The sequence below is a fragment of the Macaca thibetana genome, chromosome 11 (genome assembly GCF_024542745.1).
Source record: "Macaca thibetana thibetana isolate TM-01 chromosome 11, ASM2454274v1, whole genome shotgun sequence".
Taxonomy (NCBI): domain Eukaryota; kingdom Metazoa; phylum Chordata; class Mammalia; order Primates; family Cercopithecidae; genus Macaca; species Macaca thibetana.
In genome coordinates this window covers 48275342-48302778 of record NC_065588.1, presented here as the reverse complement: position 1 = coordinate 48302778, position 27437 = coordinate 48275342, and the positions used below count along the sequence as shown (strand labels likewise).

Here is a 27437-nt window from a genome sequence, read left to right as displayed (position 1 = left end):
AATGCAAGTTGGCCAGGCTAAGAATGTCCAACAGGGGATAGTATGTGTAGAGGCCTGATAGCAAAAAGGAACTGTAGGTCTAAGGAACTGAAAGGGACATGAAGAGAGAGGAGGACTATGCAGGGAGATGTGGCCAGAGCTGTAGGCCAGGTCAGATCGAGCAATAAGGGCCTATTAATAAGGAGTTTGCACTTTAACCCGAAGGCAGTGACACTCAGCAGAGAGCATTATGGAATAACATTTTGCATTTTATTTTATTTTATTTTATTTTATTTATTTTGGAGACAGAGTCTCACTCTGTTGTCCAGGCTGGAGTGCAGTGGCACGATCTTGTCTCACTTCAACCTCTGCCTCCCTGGTTCAAGCAATTCTCATGCCTCGGCCTCCTGAGTAGCTGGGACCTCAGGCATGCACCACCATGCCCATCTAATTTTTTGTATTTTAGTAGAGATGGGGTTTCACCATGTTGCTCAGGCTGGTCTCGAACTCCTGAGCTCAGGCAATCCACCTGCCTCAGGCTCCCAAAATTCTGGGATTGCAGGCGTGAGCCACCACGCCTGGCCAACAATGTGTATTTTAGAGGAACTTCTCCAGCTACAGTGTGAAAGACGGACTGGAGGGGTCAGGATGGATGCAGGAAACCAGAAGGAGGTCCCCCCACCCTAGGTGAGAATGATGGTAGCTAGGACCAGGGTAAGGATGAAGAGAGGTGGACAGAGTTAAGATATAACAGAAGGTAGGATGGACAAGACTTTGTGTTCATTGATTGACTGGGGATGGGGCCTTTGGTGATAAGAGAGAAGGAAGCCCTAACAAATCTCATGTGTTTATTGGCTAGTTATACGAGTCTCGGAATATTGAGGACAGAGCAGGTTTGGGGAGTTCTGTTTCAGACATGATGAGTTTGAGAGGCCTGGGAGCCATCCAAGGAGCCATCCAGAAGGAGCTGGGCCTTGAGGTCTGGAGCTCAGGAGGGAGGCATGAGCTGCAGACACAGATCTCAAAGTGATCAATGAGCACTAAAGGTAAGGCATGATGTGCTCACCCAGGAGATGTAAGCAGAGGGAGCAGAGGACCTGGGCCCCAGGAACACCAGCATTTAAAGGAGAAGCAAAGAGAAACCTACAAAGAAATCTGAGGAATCCTGCAGAGAGGTAGGAGGGAGATGAGCTGAGTAGGGTAGGAAAACCAAGAGGCAGAGTGGTCACTGGAATAAGGAATGACTGGGAGGGTCCACTGGATTTAGCAACAAGACCAGTGGTGACCTCCAAATGATCCGTTTCCATGGCAAAGTCAGGGGGCGTGGGCTAAGGAGTGAGTGGGAGATGAGAAGCTGGCTTTTCCAATAAATGTGAGCAAGAAGGGGAGGAGGAGGGAGTCTAGAGTGGCTGGAGGGGTGTGGACTTGAGGGTTTCTCTTGGCAGCCAATTGATGCCTTGTGGGAAGGACCTGATGGAGAAGAGTAAGTTGAGAATTCATTCAGAAGAGTGAAAGGTCATTAAGAGTGAAGAAACTGAGGCTGGGCATGGTGGCTCACGCCTGTAATCCCAGCACTTTGGGAGGCCAACATGGGTGGATCACCTGAGGTCAGGAGTTCAAGACCAGCCTGACCAACATGGAGAAACGCCAGCTCTACTAAAAAAATACAAAATTAGCCAGGTGTGGTGGCACATGCCTGTAATCCCAGCTACTCGGGAGGCTGAGGTAGGAGAATTGCTTGAACCTGGGGGGCGGAGGTTGCAGTGAGCTGAGATTGTACCATTGCACTCTAGCCTGGGCAATAAGAGCGAAACTCCATCTCAAAAAAAAAAAAAAAAAAAAAAAAAAAAGGGTGAGGAACTTGAAAGGGGGGCTGGAAAGGTAAGGGGCTGGAAAGGTAGAAGAAGGAAGCAATAGAGACGCAGATAAGTTCATAAGTTTGGTGTCTGCCATTGAGGGCATCTTAGGGCTTCTCTTCTCTTTTCTTTTTTTCTTTTCTGGTGGAGTCTTGCTCTGTCACCCAGGCTGGAGTGCAATGGCACGATCTCGACTCACTGCAGCCTCCACCTCCCGGGTTCAAGCGATTCTCATGCCTCAGCCTCCCAAGTAGCTAGGATTATAGGCACCCGCCACCACACCTGGCTAATTTTTCTATTTTTAGTAGAGACAGGGTTTCACAGTGTTGTCCAGGCTGGTCTTGAACTCCTGGCCTCAGGTGACCCGCCTGCCTCAGCCTCCCAAAGTGCTGGGATTACAGGTGTGAGCTACCGCGCCCAGCCTAGGGCTTCCATTTTCTTCATAAAGAAGCAAAGTCAGCATGGGGAGTTTCAGTTGTTGGAGAAGTATAGAATGTTTGAAAGAGACTTATTGGAGGATCTGAGAGCCACAAAGAGGGTTGAGACTCTCTGATTCTCCAATAAGTCTCTTTTTAGAGGAGTGATTGTGATAAATCTGTTTTTGTGGTTTTACCTCAATACTATGGGGATTAGATTCTCAAATTCACACCTGAAATACAATAAAAGTGCAAATCTGGAAGAATTGTGGAAATACCAGTTTGAATAATGAATATTGATCAAAAAAATAAAAGAAGAAGAAAGAGAAGTAATATTATTCGTTTCAGGTACATACAGTAACACAAAATATTACCTAGTGGTTGGGAAAGAATCATTTGTAATTAGCATAGAAATTGTTTGCAATGTAAATGAGTGTTTCTGAAGTACTTGACTATGCTTAAAAACAGTACTTTAGTATTTTAAGAATTCCCCTTGTGGGGTGAAACCACTTTATATCTATTTTAAGACCTTGTTAAGTCTGCTTAAATGTAGTTAATTTTTTTTTCTGGAAAAGATACTGGCTACATCAGAAAACAGTTTCTGGCAAAGGTAAGATTGTGCAACTGCACACTGCATAAGCGCTTTCCAAAGGCCATTTCCACCAGAGAGCAGATCTGATTGCCGGAGATTGTTACTAAGGGAACAGCGGGGCATGAATATAAATTTCATTTCTCTAAAGACCTAACTAAAGTATTGATCCAAAGGGAGCAGCCAGTGAATACAGGATGAAGAGCCTTTTTCTAATTGAAATAAATAAATATAAACATAGAAATATACATATATGTAATCACAGGTTTTCACCTTTTCACCTTTCCTTGCAAATCTCTCCTATTTAGCTGCAGCCCAGATGAGGAGGCCAGGGAGATAAGAGAGCCAGGAGCTGGGGAGCAAACCAAGAGGTGTTGACACCAAGCTGGTCTGCAGCTCTGCAGAACTGAACCTGCGAACACTATCGGCAAGGATAGCGTACTATCATCAGCATTATTTTTATTATTGAACAACAATTCTGGCCAGGCCTCTTGCCCAACATGATCACAGTCCTCACAACCACCTTACATATTATCCCCATTCTGAATAGGAGGAAACTGAGTCCCTGGAGGTTCTGTTATGTTTCATGCCCAGGATCTCGGGCTCTGCAGTTGTTAATTCTTTTTTTTTTTCCTTCTCCCTCTATGGTCTTCAGGTTAATCGTGGGGTAACATGTTATCATCCTTATCCTGTGCAAGGTAGCAAGGCCTCTCTTAGATTTTATTTTCCAGCTCCTTCTCCAATCCCCCTTTCCATCTCCATCTATCTTGCTCCCCTCATCCCCAGGCACTCTAGTGAGCTTGCTCCATGTCCTAAAATGTATGCATATCCTTGCTAAGGATATAATGTTGTTTTGAATATGTATGCATCCTAAACTTATATAAAAGGCATTGTGTTATAACCCTCATTCTCTTTATTTGCCAATCAATTCCATGTTTTTAAGGTCTATCTATGTTGCTGCATATATGTCTGGTTAATTGTTTCCAGTGGATGACATCGTATTCTGAACATTTTGCTTCTCTGTTCCCCTGGGGATGGACACCAAGGTTGGTTCCAGTTCCCTGCTACCACAAGCAACAGTGTGTTGAACTTCCTCATGTGTCTCTACTTGTGGACTTGTATGAGAATTTCTAGGAGATATATGGTTGACCCTTGAACAAGGTGAGGTTTGGGGTGCTGATCTCACATGCGATCAAAAATCTGTGTATGACTTTTGACTCCCCCACAATTTAACTAATAATAGTCTATTGTTGGCTGGAAGTCTTACTGATAACGAACAGTCAATTAACACATATGTATGTTATATGCATTATGTACTGTATTCTTAAACTGGAGAAAACAAAATGTTAAGAAAATCATAAGGAAGAGAATATATATATATATATATATATATATATATATATATTTTTTTTTTTTTTTTTTTTTTTTTTTTTTTTTTTTTTGAGATGGAGTCTCGCTCTGTCACCCAGGCTGGAGTGCAGTGGCACAATCTCGGCTAATTGCAACCTCCACTTCCCTGGTTCAAGCAATTCCCCTGCCTCAGCTTCCCGAGTAGCCAGGATTACAGGCACATGCCACCACGCCTGGCTAATTTTTTTTGTATTTTTAGTAGAGACGGGTTTTCACCATGTTGGCCAGGCTGGTCTCGAACTCCTGACCTCAAGCAATCCACCCGCCTCGGCCTCCCAAAGCACTGGGATTACAGTCATGAGCCACCACGCCTGGCCAGAAGAGAGAATACATTTACTATCCAGTAAGTGGAAGTGGATTATAATAATCTTCATCCTTGTCTTCATGTTGAGTAAGCTGAGAAGAAAGAAGAGGAGAAGGGGTTAGTCTTGCTGTCTCAGTAGTGGCAAAGGAGGATGGAAATCTGCATGTAAGTGGTTGCATGTAGTTCAAACTTGTGTTGTTCAAGGGTCTACTGTATACCCAGGAATGGTATCATGAGGTCAAATGGCATAGGAATACCCATTTTTACTAAGTAATGCTAAAAAGTCTATGCCAGTTTATACTTCTACAAGAACTGCACAAGAGTTCTTATTCCCCCACACCCTTGACAACTCTTAGCGTTATTCACTTTTCTCATTTTGCCATTTTGATGGATGTTAGTTGGTATGTCATTTATATGTACATTTCTCTGATTACTAGCGAGTTTGAACATTCCTTTCTATACTAGTTAGCCATTGGGGCTTCCTCTTTTGTAAATTAACCCTGCATGTCTTTCGCCCGTTTTTCTCTTGGGTCTTACTGATTTGCAGGAGTTTTTTTATATATTGTAGATATTAATGCCTCAACAGTTTTAAGGACTGTAAATATCTCCTTCCAGTCTACCATCTATCTATGAGTTTTATTAATTTTTCAATGTTAAATATATCTATAGTGTATAATTGAAGAGTGAACTGATATAGTAATATTCATATTTTGTTTTACAGTTTACACTTCAAGGGTCTTTTTTTTTTTTTTGAGACAGAGTCCCGCTGTGTCTCCCAGGCTGGAGTGCAGTGGCGCGATCTCAGCTCCCTGCAACCTCTGCCTCCTGGGTTCAAGCCAATCTCCTGCCTCAGCCTCCCGAGTAGCTGGGACTACAGGCGCCCGCCACCACACCCAGTTAATTTTTTGTATTTTTAGTAGAGATGAGGTTTCCCTGTGTTAGCCAGGATGGTCTCCATCTCCTGACCTCATGATCCACCCGCCTTGGCCTCCCAAAGTGCTGGGATTACAGGCGTGAGCCACCGCGCCCAGCCAAGGGTCTTCTTTAAGTCTTTCCCCAACCCTAGGTCACATGGGTGTTCTCTTACATTTTCTTTTACTAGCCTTACAGTGTGGCCTTTTACACTTTGGTCCTTAATCCATGTGGAGTCCATCTTTGTAGACGATGTAAGGGAGAGTCCCAACTGCATTTTCTATGTGAACAGTGATCCAGTATTTCCAACACTATCTAAACAATCCAGCCTTTCTTCACTCACATTTTAACAGCTTTATTGAGATATAATGTACATACCATACAATTCATCCATTTAAAGCACATAATTCAATGATTTTCAGTATATTAACAGAACTGTAAAACCATTATCACAGTCCATTTTAGAACATTTTCATCACCCCTCACAAAACCCTGTATTTTTTAGCCATCATCTTCACTTTTTTTTTTTTTTTTTTTTGAGACAGGGTCTCACTCCATAGCCCAGGCTGGAGTACAATGGTGTGATCTCAGCTCTCTGCAACCTCTGTCTCCCAGGTTCAGACAATTCTTGTGCCTCAGCCTCCTGAGTAGCTAGGATTACAGGTGTGTGCCACCATGCCTGGCTAATTTTTAAATTTTCAGTAGAGACGGGGTTTCACCATGTTGACCAGGCTGGTCTCAAACTCCTGACCTCAGGTGATCTGCCTGCCTTGGCCTCCCAAAGTGCTGGGATTACAGGTGTGAGCCACCGTGCCTCTTAAAGTGCTAGGATTACAGGCGTGAGCCACCGTGCCTGGCCTGTTCCTGGGTTCTTTATTATGTTCTACTTGTCTATTTGTCTACTTGTCTGGTACTATTCTATGTTTCTGTGACTTGTCTTATTGTCTTCTGGGGTAAGTCTCCCCCTTTGCACTTCTTTACAACTGACTTGGCCAAATTCACATATACTTTAACCCAGGAATTCCACTTTTTAGAATGTATCTTATAGAAATACTTGAATAAAGAAAAGTGATATATACACAAGTTTATTCACTGCAGCCTTGGTTGTAATGGCCCCAAACTGGAAAAAAACAAAACTTCCAAAAATAGGGGACTGGTACATTCAAAGAGTGGAATAATACACTGTTTTAATTTTCTGTAGACACTCATTCTTTCTTTGTTGCCCAGGTTGGACTCAAACACCTCGGCCTCCCAATCCCAAAGGGCTGGGATTATAGGCGTGAGCTACCACACCTGGCCTTTAGTTCTTTATTTTATTTTTTTTGTTCCCACACTACTCCAATGTAGATGCATTGGCTTTTGAATCATGTGAATGAATAACATAGTCAGAAAATAACTTAAAATAAAGAAAATTGACTTAGCTATTCATGAACTTATACTCTTCCATATAAATTTAGAATAAATTTGTTGAATTACTAAAACAACAGGTGGGCTAGGTGTGGTAGCTTGCACCTGTAATCCCAGCTACTCAGGAGGCCCAAGTGGGAGGATGAGTTGAGGCTGGGAGTTTGAGGCCAGTCTGAGCAACATCTGAGTAAGACTTCTATCTCTAAAAAAAATTAAAAGTAAAAAAAATTAGCCAGGATGGTGACATGCATCTGTAGTCTCAGCTACCCAGGAGGCTGTCTGAGGAGGACTGCTTGAGCCTAGGAGTCTGTGACCAGCCTAGGTGATATAGCAGGACCCACCTCAAAATAAATAAGTAAGTAAAATCCAACAAAACAGCTGGAATTTTGTTTTTGTTTTGTTTTGTTTTTTTGAGACAGCATCTCACCCTGTCTCCCAGGCTAGAGTACAGTGGCATGATCTCAGCTCACTGCAACCTCCGCCTCCCGGGTTCAAGCAATTCTCCCGCCCCAGCCTCCAGAGTAGCTGGGATGACAAGTGCCCACCACCACACCCAGCTAATTTTTTATATCTTTAGTAGACATGAGGTTTCACCATGTTGGCCAGGCTGGTCTCAAACTCCTGGCCTCGAGTGACCTGCCCGCCTTAGCCTCCCAAAGTGCTGGGATTACAGGAGTGAGCCACTGGGCCCGGCTACAACAGCTAGAATTTTGACTTGGATAAAACTCTTTGCTCTTTACTCCTCTGCTCCTTCCATCAAGTGTCAAAAATGCAATAGAGATATGAGGGCCTGAAGCCAGGATAAGGCCCTAGTTGGGTGGCAACCAGGACTGGAAAACAGTTAAATCAAGAAAATCTCCAAGTTGTATATGCTGGCTGTTGGTTTTCTTTTAAACACTGGCCACTTAGAACCATCTATGCCACTTTTTTCTATGTTTGCCTTACTGTTTTCTTAAGGAGTTGCATCTCTGGAGAAGAGGGGGAAAGAATCATTGAATATAAAATCTTTACAACATCTGTCCGTGAGCAATGACTACTTGAAACACCAGTGGCAGGCAAAGTCTCATCACCCACCTGGTGGCAGGTTATCTCAACTGCAGGCCCAGTGCTTTAGGACAACTACCTTTGTCAAGCTGAACTTACAAATCAGAACCCAAGAAGGGTGGTAGGGCCTGCCTCAAAAACTTGTTTGCGTTCTTTATTTTTCTAAACATCAGTTCAGCCTCTTGGCCTGAAGGATCATAGATTCCAAATTAGTAGACTCAAAATTAATGAGATTTTCCAGTAACAAGCTTGAGACTAAAATTATGGAAAACGCACTAATTATAGACTATCTAGCCACCTAACCACCACTTGGATCCAAGCCTCTGGGAGGAGAGGAGGAGGGAAGAGGACAGTCCTCAATGAGACCTGTGCTGGACTGTCCTTCCTCTAAGTGCTGCTGCCCATTTCCCTGGCCTGAGGCCTCCCAGCACCCAGTGCTTCCTGCCTCAGGGCTCCCATCCCGACCCAGGCCAAGCTGGGCCCCCCTTCTGAGACCTGTGTAAGCCTTCAGGCCAGATTCCTGGAGACTATAAAATAGGGCCCACGTGGAGGTAGGGGAATGCTTTCTCTTCAGTTCTGGGAAGCAGTATGAGGTGGGGGTGTGGAGTGGGCAGTGCTGGGAGAAGGAAGAGGGGTAGAAAAGGCAGACAAAATGCCCATTATACCCAAGCCTGTCGATTTCCTTTTTTCATGTCTTTATCAGTGTTTGTGACTAAGCTTCTTATCAACAGGAAACGCCTGCCTGAGGGGATGAGGCAGGTCCTGGGGGCTGGACATAGGACAGGGAATTCTGGGTAGTGCGTGGTGGCTAGGCAGCCAGACTGAGTGGTCTCTCCTTTCCCAGGACCCAATAAGGTTCTCAGGCTCCTTGCCTTGGCATCTGGTGGATCCTTTGATATACACAGGAAGACAGCACACCAGACATGCCCCAAAGCCAGAGGGTCTACAGGAGGGAGCCCTGGGTGGGGCTCCAGCCCCGACCCTCTGTGATCAAGGAAGGTCGCCAAACAGCTCAAACTATAATATGGGAATTGTCTTTGCCCCTCGTCTCCACCAATCACCAGTCCCCCGCCTTTCCAGATGAAGAGGCCAAGCAACTGGCCAAGGTCGCAGATAACTTAGTGACAGTTACATCAACTGGCTCTTGTAAGTCTGTTTCTGCATCTGAGCCTTCAGAGGCTGGTGTGTGTGTCGAGCATCCAGGTGTGGGACAATGAGATACTTGGTACAGACCTCTAGATGAAGAAGAGGAGGGGACTGCAGCACTGACCGACCTCCTACTGTGTGCCAGGTGCTCCAAAAATATTGATCATGAGACTAGGATCCTTATCTTTCAGATAAGGCTCCCAGGAGAGGAACAGACTGCAGGTCAGATTTCCCAAGAGGTGAAGATCTAATCTTAGCATTGAAAATAAATGCCCATGAGGGATGTCGGGGCCAAGCAAGGCTTTATGGGTGGCTGAAAGAAACAGGTTTATCTATCTAGACATCTTTCTTCAAACCAGCAGAAGACTGAATAGAGAAACAGGAACTGGCTGTTCTCCTGGTAGGAGAGGTGGGAAGGGTTTGTGCAGAACAGAAGATGGGTTACCTGGCTTCCTGTTCCTTACCCTCTGCCTATTAGTTGCCCTTGAGCAACCAGATTCTGTTTCTGGTGATGCTGGTAATAAGGAAATTCCCTTTATTTCCCTGCCTATGTGTCTCCCTGGACAACCCCACTCTTCCCCTGCCTCACCATTCGCTCCTGCAGCTGGGGATGTAGGTCAGTAAGAGTGGGTGGGTGAGAAAGAACAGAGAAGAGACTCATCCAGACATGACACCCTGCAGGGCAGCAGTGACAACACTTTAACCTGAAAACTGCCTGAAAATAGACTGTGTGTCTATGACATTATGCAAATCATATGCAAAGTCAAGAAGCCCTCTGTCTCTATTTCGAGCAAACTGAATGTGGCCCTGGTGGAAGCAGCTCATTCCAAGAGTCGCCCACCCAGAGTGACGATTGCACAGCTAGCATCAGTCCCAGCCCTGGGAGACTGGACACAGGACGTGCACCCCGCACTCCACCCCCAGGACAGGGACTTCTAGGTGTGAGGACTTTGCCATCTCTTGGGCTGTTGATCATAATGTTGGTGAGGATATGGAGGAAACAGCACCCTTCTTGGAGGCTGGTGCAAGGCAGGACTGAGGGAGGATGGTGCCTTGGAGGGTGGAGAGGAGAACTGTTGGTGAGGCCTTGGCAGGGGAAGGGGTGGCCCTCCACATCAAGGCTCATGCTCCAGGAGCTACCCTCAGCCCCACTGTGGCATGCTATGGCACCTATCACCCCTCAGGGTGATACCACACAGATGGTCCTCTCCCTCTTTGTCTAGATAGGGAAACTGGGGCCTGGGGTCCCCGAGGAAGTCAGGGCAAAGCTGCAGAGAAGCAAAGTGAGCAGTGGGTTTTTTTCCTCCAAAGGCAGGCAGGTTCCCTGAGGTCTACTTGTAGGCAGGGGCTTGGACGGGGTGACTTCCCAAGGGCTCTTCGCAAGAACCGGAGAGCAGTGAGCCAGTATTGCCACGGATCCTGCTCAGCGTTCACGTACCTCCTTCTCTGCAATTTCCCCACTGCCCTTCTCCCAACTCTCTAACCATAGTCTGGACAGCATGGGGAGGACATAAGGACAGAGTCTGGCAGGCACAGGGGGAGGGGAAAGGCTGCCTTTGCCGGATGCTAGCAACGCTCCTATTTCCTCAAAGCTGGTCTGAGGCCGGGTGCCCCAATCCTCGGGGAAGACACTGTGTTGTGTGGGTATCCATGAACCCAGGGTAGGAGGTTCCAGGCATGAGGCTGCCTTGGGGGTGCAAGGGACCACAAAGTCATCTGTGGTGTCAGGTGTACCCTCCCCATGTTTCCCGAAGAGGGCATCCAGCACAAAGGCACAGATTTTCTAGGCTGGGCAGTCCCACAGGCCAGGACCCTCTCAGCTTCTTTTAGTACCTGCCTCCGCCATGGCATGTCCCCGCCCCGAATTTCCGGGGATGAGAATGGGATGTGTGTGTGAAGTGCTTTCTGATCCCAGGACAAGGCAGGTCCCCAGGGAAGGGGATCTTCCCATGCTGGGAATGGGGACTGACTCCTGGCAAGATGGGGACCCCATTTGAGAAGGGAAGTGAGAACAAGGAATTGAGGGGGCGTCCAAATTGCCAGTTTGGAAGCAGAAAGCTCTTTGCTAGGTGTGGTGTTCGGGGGACAGTCCCTGCAGAACAGCAGGTCAGCGAGCACACGGACGCTGGCGCCCGGGGGCGGGGAAGGCTGTCCCACCCGGCCGGGAAAGGCCCGCGGTCCCTGTGTGGGGACGGGCGGCGGCCGCTGGGCAGCCCTCCGCCAGCAGAGGGCGACGTGGCAGGTGCGGCGACCAGGCTGCTCCCAATCTGGGGTAGGAACTGAGATTTGGGCCCCCGCGGGGGTCTGAGCAGGGGCGTGAGGAAACTGTGACCTGTGTAAGGGCAAAGCTGGGCGTGTATCCTGGGCCCCTCTCCTCCCGCGATCCCTCTGGTTCTATCTGGACCTCTGGGAGGGGCCACTGCAGAGGCGTCGGCCTGGGAAGACTCTGGAGCTCAGGATTTAACCATGGTTTATTGCAGACCTATTGTGTGCCAGGCACGAGCCCAGTACTCCCACAAACAGTGTCTCCAGGTAGGAGAAGTGTAATTTCGACCCTGCCACACCTTCCTGCACTCAGACAGAAGCATGTGCAGACTGCTCTCAGCAAGGCCACCTCCTTCGCTCCCTGGCCATTGGGCCCCTTCTCTCTACCTGTCTCCTGTCACTCCACTTCCTGCCCCAGTCCTTCTCTTAGGGATTTTCCAGCCTTTGGGGAGCTACTGCTTTCAGGTTCTGGCTGTGGGGTCTCGGCAGGATTTTGTCCCAAAACCCAGTAGAAATAAAATCCTTCAAGAGGGAGATGATTCGTGGGCTGGGTGGATTCCAGTGACCAGAGGACATGCAAACTCTGCCCTAATGATCTGGGAACCTAGCCCATCCATTTAGCTTTCTGTTTTCACCCAGTTTCACTTCCTGGTTCTCCTCTGAGCCTTGCACAATGCTGGGAGACAGGCCTAGAAAAGTGCCACCATGAGGATGGTGGAAGACACACATAAGATGCCAGACTGGGGAGGCTACTCTGGGTCATTACAGCAGGAGCGGGGAGAGCTTTCTTCACTTCCCTATCCCTGGTTTGAAGACTACTAGGCCAGATCTTCCCAATCTTAGGGCTGTCCTTGTCCGTAGCCTGAGTCCCCACCCCTGCTCCTTATATTCCTCAAGCTCCCCTCCAACCCACTTCCCTGCACCCAGGGGCCAGGGCAACCTGCTCCATACGTGAGCATACATACATCCTTGACATTTCCAAATGCCAGACTCTCTGTGTGATTCTCTAGAGCTATTGAATTCACCTGAGACACACTCTCTGGGCCTGGCCAGGGGTGTGGGCCTGAGCCAGGGGCCAGCAGGGGAGCTGGAGGCTTCTTGGATGGAGCCAAATTTCTTTTGATCTTGGAAGACTTAGAGGAAACCGCCCTGCGGTCCTAGCGCACAGTAGACTATGCCACAGAGAGGACCGAGGGGCTGGCTTGTGGTCAAAAGGCCCAGAGCTGTCTGAGCCCAAGGGTGGCCACTGGCATGGTTTTAGGTAAGAATTGGAGCTTGGAGACTTAGACTAGGAGGTGCTCCAGACACTCCTTGAGTCAGGTAAAGTTATTTTCAAACCCCCATCTTGAGGCAAATTGGCAGGGGCTGGAGCATAAGTAATAGATGAGACTGAGGAAGTTAGCTCTGATATAGGCTGAAACGTCAGAGAACTAGAGCTAAAGAAGCCTCAAAGGACATCAGGACCAAATCTTCCAATATGTAGATAAGAAACAAAGGTCCTGGCCGGGCACGATGGCTCACACCTGTAACCCCAACACTTTGGGAGGCTGAACACCTGAGGTCAGGAGTTCACGACCAGCATGGCCAACATGGTGAAATCCCATCTCTACTAACTATACAAAATTAGCCAGGCGTGGTGGCACGTGCCTGTAATCCCAGCTACTTGGGAGTCTGAGGCAGGAGAATCATCTGAACCTGGGAGGTAGAGGGTGCAGTGAGCTGGGATCATGCCACTGCACTCTAGCCTGGGCAACAAGAGCGAAACTCTGTGTCCAAAAAAAAAAAAAAAAAAAGAAAGAAAAAGAAAAAGAAAAAAGAAAAGAAAAGGTCCTGATACAGGCCTGCTTTTGTCACATGGAACAAATACCTGGGGTCAGACCTGGGTCTCCTGACACCCACTGACCTTCTCTCTGCCACGCTTGGCCTCGACATCCTCTCAGTTAATCTGAAAGTCCTGGGCCTTACCCATCTGACCTGCCCCTTCTCCACTGGCCTGTGATCCTGCCACATCCTCAGTAGGACCTCTTAGGTTTTAATGCCCTAGTAACTCAGGCCCCAGCTCTCCCAGGCAGCTGACATTCAGCAAGCTGTGCTCTTGTTGAGGAGACAGAAAGCCCAAGGCATCATGGAACTGAGATACAAACCCACAGAGAGAAACTGATGGGCCCTAGCTCTCTGGAGCTTGTGCCAGAGGCTGAGGCCTGGCAGGGAAGTGTGTGCCGAGGGCTGGACAGGGCCCTGTGCCACCCTGGCAGCTCTGGTGGAGCAGTGGGGTTGATCAAGGGCAGGGGGCAAAGTGCAGGCCCAGGCTCTGAGTCTGGGACTGGGATTCCCTGGCTTGGCACTCTGACTCTGGAGCCTCTTTTGCATCCTGTCCTGGGAGTGGTAGGGGTGCACCCTGCTGGCCATAGCGGGTGGGGAGAGAGCCAGGCGTCAGGGAGCCTGCCGCTTTGAGCAGGCTAGACGGCAGGGGATCAGATTTCTGCCCAGCTGTATTTTTGGCTGGGTGGGCTGGGGGCCGAGCAGGCAGGCGCAGCTGCCCGTCCCCAGCACACACCACACTCACACTACCTCTACGCAGATAGGGCACCATCCACTACCCCCCACCCCCCACCCCCCTGCAGGCAGAGAGGAGTCAGGTGCTCCTGGGCTACTGAATCACTTTGGGCTTCTCTGGACTGTTGCTAATTTTCTGTAGTGTCTTCTTGATCCGCAGCGCGGTGAGTCGGGCAGAGGGGTTTGGGTACCAGCACTCCCGCATCATCTGAGCTAGGCCTGAGAGGACCTGGGGGTTGGGAGAGAGGTGCAGAGGAGAGGAGGGGTTGGGAGAGAGATGCAGAGGGAGGTGGGTCAGAGAAGATGGAAAGAAGGAGATGAGGAGGATAGCCAGTAATGGGGAGACATAAGCCGGAGAGAAAGGATGAGAGGAGGGAAATGAGAGCATTGGACAGGAGAGCGAGAGGAAAGACAAGCAGTGAAAGGGAGAACAGAGGATGACAAAAAATAAAAAATGGAAGAGGAAGAGAGTAGAGTGAGAAAGGGATGGAGAAAGACAGGGAGGACAGAAAGAGAGAACTCAGATCTTCAGGAGCACTCAAGCCCCCTTGGGCGAGCAGTGTCTGTGAAACACCTTACCCCCATCCCCACCTTTGCCAAGATCCACAGGAAGGGGCAGATTCTTCAAGCCTGGGGGCTTCCACATCCCCATCCACAGGCTAAGACCCCGGTGCAGAGGGCAGTGTCTCCCAGCCCCTCCATCAGCCATGGCTGGGCCCAGGGGACTGTGGAAGTTTGAGAAGTGGGAACTACCCTAAAAATGCAAGTGTCCAGGGAGCAACCCATCCCAAGAAGCTCACCAACCCATCCCAGGGAGCTCACCAACCCATCCCAGGGCCTGGAATGAGCTGGCCCCACTTCTGGCTCCTGAAAGTGAGTGTGTGTGTGTGTGTGTGTGTGTGTGTATACAGGAATGCATACATGTGACTTTTTGTGGATATGTATGTATGTTGTACAGAAATATATGTCTATGTATACATACATGTATACATGTATAGAATATATTCATTATTTCAATAAATATTTATTAGCACCCGTTGTGAGCCAAATATTATGACAGGTAACAGGGATATAAGGGTGAGCAAAAGACATGTTCTTTGTCCTCACGGGGCCAACAGTCTGGCGTATATGTGCATGTGTATATATCTGTGAGTGTATGTTCAGAAGGATATTCATGCTTGTATGTGTTGATGTATGTGTGTGTGTCTTTGTATAAGTGAAGTGTTTTGAGAAAAAACAAGGACAAACAACAGCAGAACAGCAACAAACAAAGACAAACAGCAACAAAAATGCCACAGTGGTCAGGTGTGGAGGTCAGGTGTGGAGGCTCACACCAGCACTTTGGGAGGCTGAGGCAGGAGGATCACTTGAGCCCAAGAGTTTGAGATAAGCCTGAGCAACATAAAAGACCTTGTCTCTACAAAAAAATTTTTAAAATTAGCCGGGTATGGTGGTGTGTACTACACCTAGCTACTGGGGAGGCTGAGGCAGGAGGATCAGTTGAGCCCAGGAGTTTGAGGGTACAGTGAGCTATGATTGGGTCACTGTACCCCAGCCTGGGTGACAAGAGCAAACAAAACCCTGTCTCTCAAACACACACACACACACACACACACACACACAGAGCCACAGAGAGCCTCTGACTTTTCACAAGGAAGGTGAAGGTTCTTAAATTCTCAGAATGACCAGATGGCGCTGGGGGCAGGGAACATGGGCCAGGGTTGAAAGAGGGAGTACCTAGAGAGGTGCCCTAACCAGGACACCCACTATCTACCCGAGATGAAGCAGAGGCCTCAGACGTAAGTTCTTGGGCCCAGAAATCCCAGCCGTAAGCCACCACCCCATGCCATCCTAATCCCAGTAGAGGCCTCACCGGGTCTGCAGCCAGCCGGTTAGGGATGGTGGGGGTCTGCTGATCCACACACACCACCTTCTTCATGTCCTCAAAGCTGGGGTCATTGGGCACCACATCATAGAAGGGTGGTCTATAGTCCTCCACGATGCCTGCAAATGGACAATGGAGGGGACAATCACTTGGGACCCCAAGGAGGCCCAATACCACCCAGAGGAGAGCCTTTCCTACCCTCTATCCCAACAGCCAGAAACCAGTGGCCTGGACATGTCCCTGAGAGGGACAGTATAATGCAATAAATGTGTTTCTAACTAATACTAATGACTGCCATTTGTTTTGCACTTGGCATGTGCCAGGTATTCTGCTGTAAATACTTTACGTGTTTTATCCTATTTGTCCTCACAATAGCCCTATGGGGTGGCTACTAGTATTACATCCATTTTACAGATGAAGAAACTGATGCTCAGAAAAGTGGGGCCCAACGTTCCACAGCTAGTAATGGCAGAGGCAAGACTCAAATCCATCTCGGATTCCTAGGCCAGCCTTGTCCCCAGTCTTTCCTCAGTTGCCTTCCACCCAGTGCCTGGGACTGCTCGCAGGCCCCAACTATCACACATGCCTGATAATAATAACACCAAATGTTTACTGAGCACTGTGTGCCAGGTGCTATCCTAAGAGCTCTGCATGAAATCCTCACAGCGGCCCTATGAGGTAGGTAATACTATTAGCTCCACTTCATAAGCCAAGAAATGAAGGCCAGAGAGTTTAAGAAACTTGTCTAAGATCAACAGATAGTAAGTGACAGGGCTAGGATTTAAGCCCACAAAGTCTAACAGCAAAGCATGTGCTCTTGACCTCCGAGCTGCACTTATTTTTATCCAGGTCCACATAACATCACCCAGTGTCAGGGATGGCACAGGCCTCTGCTGACTCCTGCAGACAGCACTGACCCCCTCCTCTTGGTATCCCAAGTTCACAGTTTTTAGTAGGAGCTTTCTGAAAACAATGCCTGTGGAGTTGCAGACAGCCCTGTGCCCCATCCTGTTTCCCAGCCTGAGGCTGGGGGCCATGGCCACACAGGCCGCAACCTCGATAGAGCCTTCGCCAGCTGTTCTCCCCATGGCCAGCTTCCAGGCCGGCCCCTGTGCCGCTCACGCCCTAATCAGTGCTGCACAGAGGCCTGAGTGTGTCTAATGGGCCTTTAATCAGTGCCGGGGCTGACACCAGATTACAGTGTTTATAATGTGCCGCGAGTCCGTGTGGGGCTGATGGAGCTTCCCCCTCCGCCCCAGGCAGCCTCTCCCAGCCTTTCCTTTCTGCCCTGCAGCTTGGTCCAAAGAGCCTTGGCTTCTTCCAGGTTCCCCTTTCCCCCATCCCAGTCTCCATAGAGCCCACTCTGGCAGTTCATCCCCAGAGTCTTAAGGAATCTAAGCGCCTCGTGAGTCTCCCCAAGGGACTGGTGACACCACAGCCTCCGTTTTCAGTCGATGACCACTGAGGACAAATGAAGTCTGGCATGGGGCTGGCTCCTAGTAGATACTCAGGAAATGAAGACATCCTTGTCCCCAAGAAGCAGGGCTCCAGCCATATCCTGAGGATTGTCCCCAACCTGTCAAGACTCCTGGAAGTCCCTCACCATGGACAGCCTCCTCAAAGGTTGACAATGTTCCCACCAGTGTAGAAGACCCACCCATCCTCCATCCACCCCAGGGCTGAGAGAGCATCAACCACAGGGCTGCCCGGGGCAGGTCCCTCTACCTGCCGCAGTCCCTCTAAATCAGAGTCCCCTGTGGCAACCCACAGTAACAACGAGGCAGCAATAAGCAGGCAGTGCAGGCACTCACATGCATTGTGTGCATGAAGAAATCAAAGGCCAGAGAGGTTTAAGTGCACACAGTGATGATGAGCACTGGCCCCGGAGCAGACTGGCCGGTTTCAGACCCTGATGCTGCCTCAAGCCCGCTGTCATTCTGTGCCCCCATCTCCTCAACTGTACAATGGGGACAATACGAGGTCAGGCACTCATTCTATCTACAGCAATAACGGCCACTAATATTTAGCTCTAGATATTGTTCTAAATACTTAGATTATCTCAACAACTGGAAGCTATTTTTATTCTTTCTTTCTTTATTCATTTTTTTTTTTTGAGAGAGAGGGTCTCACTCTGTCACCCAGACTGGAGTGCAGTGGCGCGATCTCGGCTCACTGCAACCTCTGCCTCCCAGGTTCAAGTAATTCTCCTGCCTCAGCCTCCCGAGTAGCTGGGATTACAGGCGTGTGCCACCAGAGCTGGCTAATTTTTGTATTTTTAGTAGAGACAGGGTTTCGCCATGTTGGCCAGGCTGGTCTCAAATTCCTGACCTCAGGTGATCTGCCCACCTCGGCCTCCCAAAGTGCTGGGATTACAGGCATAAGCCACTGCCCCCATTTTACAAATGAGGAAACTGAGGCACAGAGAGGCCAAATAACCTACCCATGGTCATGGCAAAATCAGCAATAGAACCCAGGAAGTCTGATTCCAAGCCTATGGTCTTAGCCACTAAGCAATACCACTGCCTTGCCCATATCAAAGAATCAAATAAGATAATACATGTAAAGTATATAGCATGGCATCTGGCACATATTTAAGCTCAATCAATGTTAGCTGCTATTAATATTTCTGTTATTATCACGTACCCAAGATTTCACAGCCAGACTCACAGACCCCGTTATCTGTTTTTAAGGTTTATACCTTAAAAGGTCACTCAGCTGAATCAGCTGGTGGGCAGCATGGAAAGGGTGCCAGGAGGTCTGGCTGCAAACCTCCCAGGCCATGGGCACTGGCCATGGCAGGAAGCCCCTGGCTCCACGGGCCAATTGCCCTTTCCCTACCCTGTGTAGGGTGGACACTCACCGTTCACGATGGTCCGGCGGGCGATCTCCCACAGCACCAGGCCAAAGGCCCAGATGTCAGTCCACTTATAGGACTCAAAGCAGTCCGTGCGGATCTGCTCATCCAGCACCTCGGGTGCCATGTACCTCTTGGTGCCTACTCTCGGGTTGTTGCCGATGTCCAGGTAATCGCTGCCCTGTGAGTGCATCACAGCCAGGCCTGTGGGGGTGAGGCCTGTCACTCCTGTCCCTCTCCCTGACCGGGGGTCCAGGGGGCAGGCAAGGTGGGGACTGAGAGAAGCAGTGGGACAGAGAGGGGGAGGCAGATGGAGACCTGCATGGAGATGGGCTGGAAGACAGTGACCACAGAGAGAACCACCGCCCCAGGTACTCTTTGCTTATGTAGTGCTCTTTAGGTTCTCAAGAACCCAGCGAGATGTGAGTGGTCAAGGCAGGCATTATGATGCCCACTTCACGGAGCAGAGCCGGAGGCTGGTGCCGGGGAGGGATATAGTTAGCGAAGCCAGGAATGAGAATCCAGGTTTCTGGCTCCTGCCTCCTTTCTCCCAACTCCTGGAGCCAGGATGGTATGGTGGAAGGAGTCTGGTTTGAAAAGGGTGTTCAGACAACTCATGCGGTCTTGCAGAGGAGAACTGAGACAACATGCACCTCTGTTTTCAAGCGCCAATCATGGTCACCGCCCATAGGCAAAGGAGAGGAGAGAGCACGGGCTGTGCCCACCTGTGAAGGGTCTGCCCCTGCCCTGCCCAGCTCACCCAGGTCAGCAATGCAACACTGCAGGTTGCTCTTGACCAGCACGTTGCGGCTCTTGAAGTCACGGTGAGCAATGGCCGGTTTGCCCTGTGTACCGAAGATCTCCACGTGCAGGTGTGCCAGGCCACAGGCTGCGGACACAGCTAGCCTCAGAGCCAAATGCGGCTCCAGCGTCTGTCTCTGCAGAAAGTCGTAGAGGGAGCCGTGCTCGTGGTAATGCGTGATGAGCCACAGCTGCGTGCTCGAGTTGCGGGAGGTCATGTCTGAGGCGATGAAGCCTGTGCACAGAAGGGTCGGGTGACTCAGCCAAGGGGCTGGGGCTAAGGGAGGCTGGAGTGGTCAGGGTCAGGGTGGGGTCGGGGGAGAGGGAATGGGCTGGGTCACTGCTAAGCAAAGTCTGGGGTGGGGGTTGATGTGGCTTAGGTCAGAGACAGAGCTGGAGTCAGAGGTTGGGTCTGGGCCTGGCTTAGTGGCTTGCACCTGTAATCCCAACACTTTGGGAGGCCAAGGCAGGAGGATTGCTTGAGCCCAGGAATTTGAGACCAGTCTGGGCAACATAGGGAGACCTCATCTCTACAAAAAATAAAAAAGTTAGCTGGGCATGGTGGCACATGCCTGTGGTCCCAGCTACTCAAGAGGCTGAAGTGGGAGGATCGCTTAGCTCAAGAGATTGAGGTTCCAGTGAGATTGCACCACTGCATCCCAGCCTGGGTGACAGAGCGAGGCCCTGTCTCAAAAAAAAAAAAAAAAAAAAAAAAAAAAAAAAAAGAGGTTGGTGCTGCAGGTGGGCTGGGAGTCCTTCAGGGTTCTGTTAATGTCTGGAGGTCTGTGAATTCGAGCCCTGAGTGCAGGAGGGCAAAGCCCCAGGCCTGGCACAGCCGGCCCCTCCCCTTGCCTAGGATGTTGTCGTGTCTGAGCAACACTGTGTTGTAGATCTCAGTCTCCCGGAACCAGGACTGTTCGTCCCTCGAGGAGAAGATCTTGACGGCCACACTCTCACCGTGCCACAAGCCCCGCCACACTTCGCCATAGCGGCCTTTTCCTGATGGCCAGAGGGGAAGGTGAGGGTTACACACTGGGCACACAGAGCCCTGGAGGAGCCCCTCATCTTGATGCTGTGCTGCCTCCCTCGCCCACCCCACCCACAGAACCCCTGACCCTTAGGTTTAAGTTAATCCAGACCCAAACCCAGCGGCAGGCCACCCCCAGCTGCCTCTCGTTCCACCCCGGTCCTGCAGAAAGAACCTAGCCCTGGCCCATCTCCAGCCCACTCCCTGCCCAGCAGAATTCCAGTTCTGACCCAGGCCTGGCACTGCCTGTGATTCCGGAAGCCAAGAACTCCCTCACCCCTCAAGGCTCATGAGAGCCCTTGGTCCTCATCCACCGGGCTCACCCACTGCTCACCCACACACTCCACCAAGGCAACCTGCCGTGCCACTGTCCTCTGCACCAGGAAGGGGAGCCCCGAGCCACTCCCTGTGGTGCAGTCACTGTCCAGGAGGTCCTGGGGGTATGGAGAGGCCACTCAAAAGCTGCCCTAACCAGCCGCAGCCCCATTCTCCATCCTCAACCTGGGACCTGCTGGGTCACTGCAAGCTCCTCACTCGCCCAGCTCCCCACCGGCTCTACTCTCTGGATGACCCCTCTGATTCCGCAGTTGCTATCTGCCCCACTCCACCCTGTGTCCCAGGTCCCCAGGCCCATACCCCCAACATGCTGTCGCCCTGCTCAGATGCTTTCAGGATGAGACTGGACTCTCCCAGCTCGCTGTGCAGGCCCCGCTGCTTCTCCTGCCTCCGCCGGACATGCCACAGGCCCACGACACCCAGGGCCACCAGGGCCAGCAAGGCCAGCACGGGGCCCAGGATCAGGGCCAGCTGGCTGTCTGTTCCCGGCTGCTCCGAAGGAGTTTGGGTGGCTGGGGGAGGGGACATTGAGGCTCAGCTTGCACTAGGTCAACTTCCCCCACCTTGGGCAGACCATTCTGCCAGTTAAATCCCAGAGTCTTGCCCGCCCCCCCGCCCCCAGCCCCTTTATTGGCCAGAGCATGAGAGGAAAGGAGGGAAGGGAGGGCAGGGGCCGAGAAGATGGGGAGGGAGTGCTGGGGCAGCTGGACGTACCCTCCAGCACCAGGGACACGTTGCGGTTGCAGAGGTGGCTGTCACAGCAGTAGTGGTTGACGAACTCGGTGGGGCGCCCCCTGCAGAGCTCCCTGTGCAAGTTCCCGCAGCCCCGATGTTCCTGGGGGTGCCTCCCCTCCTCCCGCACCAGCACTACTGTGCACCAGGCCCCCTGGCAGGTAGGCCCCCTGCAATGTGGGCTCTCACATGTGCAGGTCACCAGCGGGCCCCGAGAGGGCTTCACGGGGTCACCTGGGAGACACACCGGAAGCTCAGCCACTCTGGGCCCAGCTCCCCCAGGCTGAGCCTGACACCCATTTCTGTCCCATTGTCCCTCTCGTCTGACCCCCCAGACAAACACCTTGAAGCTTTGGTCCCTTACTTCCATCCTCAGTCATCCTTCCCTCAGAGCCCTCCCCTCAGGGCAGCTGACACTGAGAAGCAGGCTTCTGTCCCCTCCTGGCTCCTAGGTTCTCCCCTCCCAGTTCTAGGCTGGGCTGCGCCCCCAGCCCCAGTCCTGAGAGCGCTCCCAGGCTTGGCCTGCCAACACCTGCTCTCCCTCCGCCCCACATATAGGCTTCCACCCTAGCCTGACAGAGCTCCAGCCTGCAGGTCTGGACCCAGAGGAGAGCAAAGGAGGGCTGGGGTAACTGGGGGCTGAGTTTAATGGAGCCTCACTCTCCTCTATTCTCCAGTCAAGCTCCTAAATTCTCCCCAGTTTCTCAAGTTCAGCCCCAGGCAGAGCTGATCTGGGCCCAGATAGCCCTTTCTCTATCCAGGTTCCTGTTTCCTAACTGCTCCCCCAGTACTCACCCTGGGTCACCAAGGCCATCAGCAGCATCAGAAGGCCTCTCCTCGGGGAGCCCAAGGTCATGGTCCCTGCAGAGAGGAGCAAGAGAGGTGGAGTAAGAGCTGCAAAATGTGACAGCCGCCAGCTGTGGCTCCCTCCCGCCCAGAGGAAATCACAGAGAGTTTTTTTTGGAGGGGAGGCAGGGAGGCCGCCTCCCTACTCCCTGCCGCCTGGCTTTGGGGCGGGGCCTGCAAGGGAAGTCCTGGTTCACTTCCCCATGGAAACCATCCTGTTAGAGGTGAAGGGTGGAGAGCCATGTTTAAGTGACCGAGAGCTTGGGGAAACCCTAGCTCTGCACCCCTGCTGCTGAGCTCAGACTGGAGGCAGGTTGGGAGAGCCGCAGGGAGCACCCAGTTGGGGTAGAAGGAGCATCTCTCCAGCAGCTCCCCTTCTGTTCTGTGTCTCTTTCCCACACCCTCACAGCCTTCACCCCTGCCTACCCTTTCCCAGTGCCCCCCCAGCCCTGGCTGCCTCAAACATAAACAGGCTCCTGTCTTCACTTCCTGCCATTCAGGGTCCTGCCAAGCCAGGAACAGGAATCAAGATTGTTTAGATTGGGGTCTGGATAGAACAGGCAGGAGTCACGCACAGCAGGGATCTAAGGGCATATTTTCAGGGTGGGCTGCAGCAGCCATAGGGTCTGGAGAGGCTATTTAAATATGCCCTTAGTTCCTTGCTACCCTTAGTTCCTTGTGCCTGGGACACCCACATGACAGAATTCTAGGTGGATCACAAAATCCAGCTCCTTGTTTTACAGAAGAAAGGATTAAGGCTTATACAGGGAAGAAGACTTGTCCCGGGTCAGACAGGACTCACTGGCACCAGCAGGAGTACAACCCAGGCTTCCAGACTCCTAGTCAAGTGCTCTCCCCACACCGTCCCTATCCAGTGGTGGCAGCCCATGTCTGAGCCCTCAGGCTGTAACAACCACGCAAAGCTTGGATGGCGCCGGGTCATGCCAGGTGTAGAGGAACCTCTCTGCAAGCTCACCAGAGTATAAGCTGCCCTCTCAGAGTCATTCCCTGGCCCCCTTCTCTCCCCTTGCCATCTTGGAAAGGGTGGGTGGAGGGCCAGTGATGTGGCAGGGGAAGTGAAACACACTTAGACACTGAATGTTTGACCTTCCATGGCTGGCTAGGGTTGAACTTTTTCAGAAGTTTGTTGAAGAGTGTCAGGGGGAGTAATTCCGGTCTGTGATAGTCCCCAATCCAGGTCCCACACCAACCAGTGCTTCTGAAGCCACCCAGTCTTCATTTCTCAGAGGTTTAGAACCAGAAGATATGGGCTAAAGCTGCAGCTAGAAGGACTCTAGTCAGACAGCAACAGGACTTTCTGAATGGTGGAGTGTGTGCAGGTGTGTGTCTGGGGACTGGATCCTCAGGCAGCGCACAAGGCAGGGAGACTGTCCTTTGGCATGACATGGTGATCCTCACAGGGCTGGGCATATGGCCACAGAGGCTTCAGAAGGCCCATAGTTTAAGAATGGTGCCAAATGAAGACCCGAGATCCTGAGGCTCTGAGGGCAGTATGGCCAGGGATGGGGTGGGGGGCTTCATAGGCCTCTCTGGCTGGTGGCACGCCTGGCCTTCCTGCCTGGGCTTCCTCTGCCCCAGAGGCCCAGGCTGGGGGAGGAAACAGAGCCCTGGGCTGCTGCAGCTGTGTCCCCAGCCTCTGTCTGACCTCCTGCCTCTTGCCCCTCCCGCAGCCAGTGAGGACTCTGGCCAGCACTGTGTGGCAGGGCCTGTGGTGGGATGGGATGGAGAGAGCACCCCAGAGGGGCTGAATCTGCCCACTGGGGTACTAGCAGGAAGCCATCCTTGGCGGCCTTTGCTAGCCCAGAAAGCTGCAAAAAAGAGGGTTTGAGGTGGGAAGAAAAAAGTGGCTAACACTAAGGCTAAAATCCGGCATTCCTCTAGGACCCTCTGTCCGTACCTCTAGTTCTCTGGCCGTGCCCCAGTCCACCCTCCTTCTACTTTATCATGCATCGGAATCACCTGAAGTGCTCAATTAGTAAAGCATATTCACTGGTTTCACCCTCACTACAGACTCTGATTCAGTCCTGGAATCAGCAAGAAACATGCATTTTTTAAAAGTTTCCCAGGGAGTTCTGATCAGTTTGTGTGGGCACCACTCTTTGAGAAATGGGTCCTGCACAATGCTAAGTCTGGTTCCTCTGCTTTCATTTTGCTGTACAGGGCCCTGCTGGGTGAGTGGGAGTGGGACGCAGAGGGAGGGGACACTCACTCCCACCCAGGACCCTCCCCATCTACTAGAGAAGGGACAGCCAAGGATAAACACCAAAGCCGGGACTTGGTGACACTGTGGAGCGAGGCCTGTCTGCATCTGCAGAACCCATCTTTGGTCTAATCCTGGGAATGTGATGGAGTAAAATTGGGACTGTCCAATTTTTAACTGGACCCAGTGTGAGGTCAAGAACAGAAGGGTGCTGAGTCCTGACCAGTTCAAACTCAGAGCTGACTCTTTACAATTTGCCCTAAAATCTGACTGTAGCACAAACAGACTCCTGGGGCCTGGCAGGATCCTTTCACTTCTAAGCAAAACTTTGTGAAAGATCTCCTGCTGACAGAAGCATCACTATTGTTGGCCAGAAATTACAAACGTTAAACTAAATTCAAACGTTAGCTAAACACTATGAAGTAATAATAACAGTTAACCTTCTCTGAGTACTAATTATGTGCTAAGTACTGAACTTGAATGGTTTATCTGATTTAATCATCACAACAGTCCAATGGGGGAAAGTGAGGTTCAGAGATGTTAGGTTTCCTGTCCATAGTCACTGAGTGTGTCTTAATAAACTTAAATTGCTGATAATAAATCCTTCCTTGGTCGTTGTTATTCCTCCAATTGTTTGGGGTTAGATGAGTTCCTCAAAGGAAGAAAAAGACATGGGTCTCGGTGGACATGAACAAATTGCCCACTGCTGTTGTTATTAACGGGTGCCCTACTCAGATTTGTTTAAATGCAGACAGCGTTTTTGTTTGTTTTTAATTTTTTTTGAGACAGGGTCTTGCTCAGTTGCCCAGGCTGGAGTGCGGTGGTGCAATCATAGCTCACTGTAACCTTGAACTCCTGAGCTCAAGTGATCCTCCCACCTCAGCCTCCCAAGTGGCTGGGACTACAGGGGGGTGCAGCACCATGCCCAGTTTTATTTTTAGTAGAGATAGGGCCTTACTATGTTGCCCCAGGCAACAGTGTTGCTGCCCAGAAATCATCAGTTTGCCATAGGCGTAGTCAAAGTCTGAGCCTTCCGTGGGGAGAGCCAGAGTAGTGGTATGCCCCAAAGGTGCTTATCAATCTTTTTCTCCCCAGCACACCTGAAGGATTGATAAAACCCACTCCCATCAACGGCAGTGGCTCAGCACAGCCGTGATTGTCACAGGGCTGGAGAAGCACCATCTCAAGCACAACCTTCTGGACTCACTCTGCACTTCAGTAGGCCTTACCCCAACAGCAGAGGACCAGACCCAGCTGTTCATATTGGGTTGCCCCTACGATTCATCCACGTGATTTATTAGCCCCTCACAGCGGGGTGATGCAGCGGAACAAGCCTGGATTTTCAGGTCTCAGGCAGACCATGGAGGCAGCACAGAGTAGCACAGAGGTTAGGGTGTGGGCTCAGGAGCATGGAGACCTGGGTTCAAATCCTGCCTTTGCCTCTTAGAGGCATGAGATTTGAAACAAGTTACTTAAACTTTCTGAGGCTTAGGCTTCCCATCATATGTAAAGTGGGAATAATAGTGTTATCTCATAGGTAAAATGTAGCAAAATTATTTAGCAGAGTATAAGTAGTATACAGTAAGCACTTAAATGTTATCAAGACCCCAACCATGCCATTTACCCCACCATCCAAGGAGTTTTGGACAAGTTATTCATGTCTGTTTCCTTTTCTATAGGATGGACATAGTAACCCCTCTTCCACTAGGTTGTGACCAGGATTACATGATAAAAAAATGTATCTAAGTGTCTACATAGTTAGTACTCAATAAATGGTAGCTATTTCTAACAAACCAATGAAATGGGAGGACAGGTGAGAGAACAGGTATAAGGACCGACCCTGACTCAGCCAGAAGCTGGTAGAGAGGGTGAGAGCAACTGTCCATTATACCCCTGTCCTTGGAGAAGGAAAGAGGAGCTGGGGCAGCCAGCTCAGCCGTGGGTTTCACAGCACTGGCCTCCAGGGCAGATGGAAAATCTGGGGTCCCAGCCTGGAGGGAGACTGGGATCCCCTTTGGCCTGGGTCCTGAAGGAAGGTCGTGGAACGGAGATGACTGACCATGCGAGGCTGGGGGTGAGGCTCCTTGGTTGGAATGATAGTGTCAGATTCCTCAAGCAACAACTGGAAGGACTGGTCTGGGAAAGGTGAGCTCTGCGGGGAGTCTCAACAGCTGTGGAAGTGGACATTCACTCCAGGTCCACACAGCGGCCTGGAGGACATGTGATCCCTTCTATGTGAGTAGAGCAAGACAAGAATCCCACTGCCCATTTTATGAAGAGGGTAGAACAGAGAAGTGAAGTCACTGACTTAGAGCCAAGTTTCTGATTTCCAGTCGGGTCTCGTCCAGTCCCCTCCTCTCAGGTAGGGTCATGGGTAAGCTGTGCGGGGTCAGCCAGGGGCAGCTTGCGTTTCTAATGAGCTGGGATTGAGCCTACCACGACCACTCTGCGGTGACTCTGGGGTCCGCCCGAAGGAACGGCCCACTGATGCGGGGGTCAGGCCGCCCGCCACCCGGTCCCGTCCGCGGACGTCGACTCACCTCTGGGCCCGCTCTGCGGGTGGCGGGGCGCGAGCCTTCGGTGGGCCGGGGCCACCTCCCCTCCACCGCGCGGCCGCGGTTGCACCGCGAGCGCTGGACTGCGGGCTGGGGTCCGGGCGCGGCCTCGGACCGGGCTGGAGCCGGGGAGGGGCTCGCTCGGCGCGGTTGGCGCAGCGGCCTCCCGGGACTGGGATGGGGGCTGGAGCAAAAATGTTTCTTATTCCAGCGTCTTCCTGCCTGGCCCAGCTCCACCACTCCCTCCTAATAAACCGTTTCCTTATTGCCCAGCTCGCCGACTGGCCGCCGCTCGC

At 51.1% G+C, this 27437-nt stretch overlaps 1 protein-coding gene and 1 pseudogene across 2 annotated transcripts; one reads left to right on the top strand and one right to left on the bottom strand.

Moving 5' to 3' along the window:
* Window positions 1-260: 260 nt before the first annotated feature.
* LOC126931594 (uncharacterized) lies at window positions 261-12194 on the top strand (annotated as a pseudogene).
* On the bottom strand, window positions 11517-27437 carry ACVRL1 (activin A receptor like type 1). Of its 2 annotated transcripts, XM_050748770.1 has the most exons (10): window positions 27127-27437; window positions 22315-22380; window positions 21502-21753; window positions 21088-21299; window positions 20786-20885; window positions 20277-20423; window positions 19384-19659; window positions 18630-18827; window positions 15758-15888; window positions 11517-14113 (listed from the first exon to the last, which is right to left on the bottom strand). In XM_050748770.1, exons 2-10 carry the CDS (start codon window positions 22373-22375, stop codon window positions 13979-13981), a joined length of 1512 nt encoding a protein of 503 aa, XP_050604727.1. In that variant the 5' UTR covers window positions 22376-22380; window positions 27127-27437; the 3' UTR covers window positions 11517-13978. The 2 variants fall into 2 exon arrangements, with proteins under 2 accessions (XP_050604727.1, XP_050604726.1); XM_050748769.1 differs by lacking the exon at window positions 27127-27437 and having other exon boundaries at window positions 22315-22749.

Excerpts from the sequence above, each read along its gene's own strand:
- ACVRL1 (XM_050748770.1), bottom strand. The coding sequence starts at position 22,375 with ATGACCTTGGGCTCCCCGAGGAGAGGCCTTCTGATGCTGCTGATGGCC. Across the intron at positions 20,886-21,087 it reads AGGGCGACAGCATGTTGGGG|GACCTCCTGGACAGTGACTG; the intron begins GTATGGGCCTGG and ends CCATACCCCCAG. Across the intron at positions 20,424-20,785 it reads TGCCTTGGTGGAGTGTGTGG|GAAAAGGCCGCTATGGCGAA; the intron begins GTGAGCAGTGGG and ends TCTGGCCATCAG.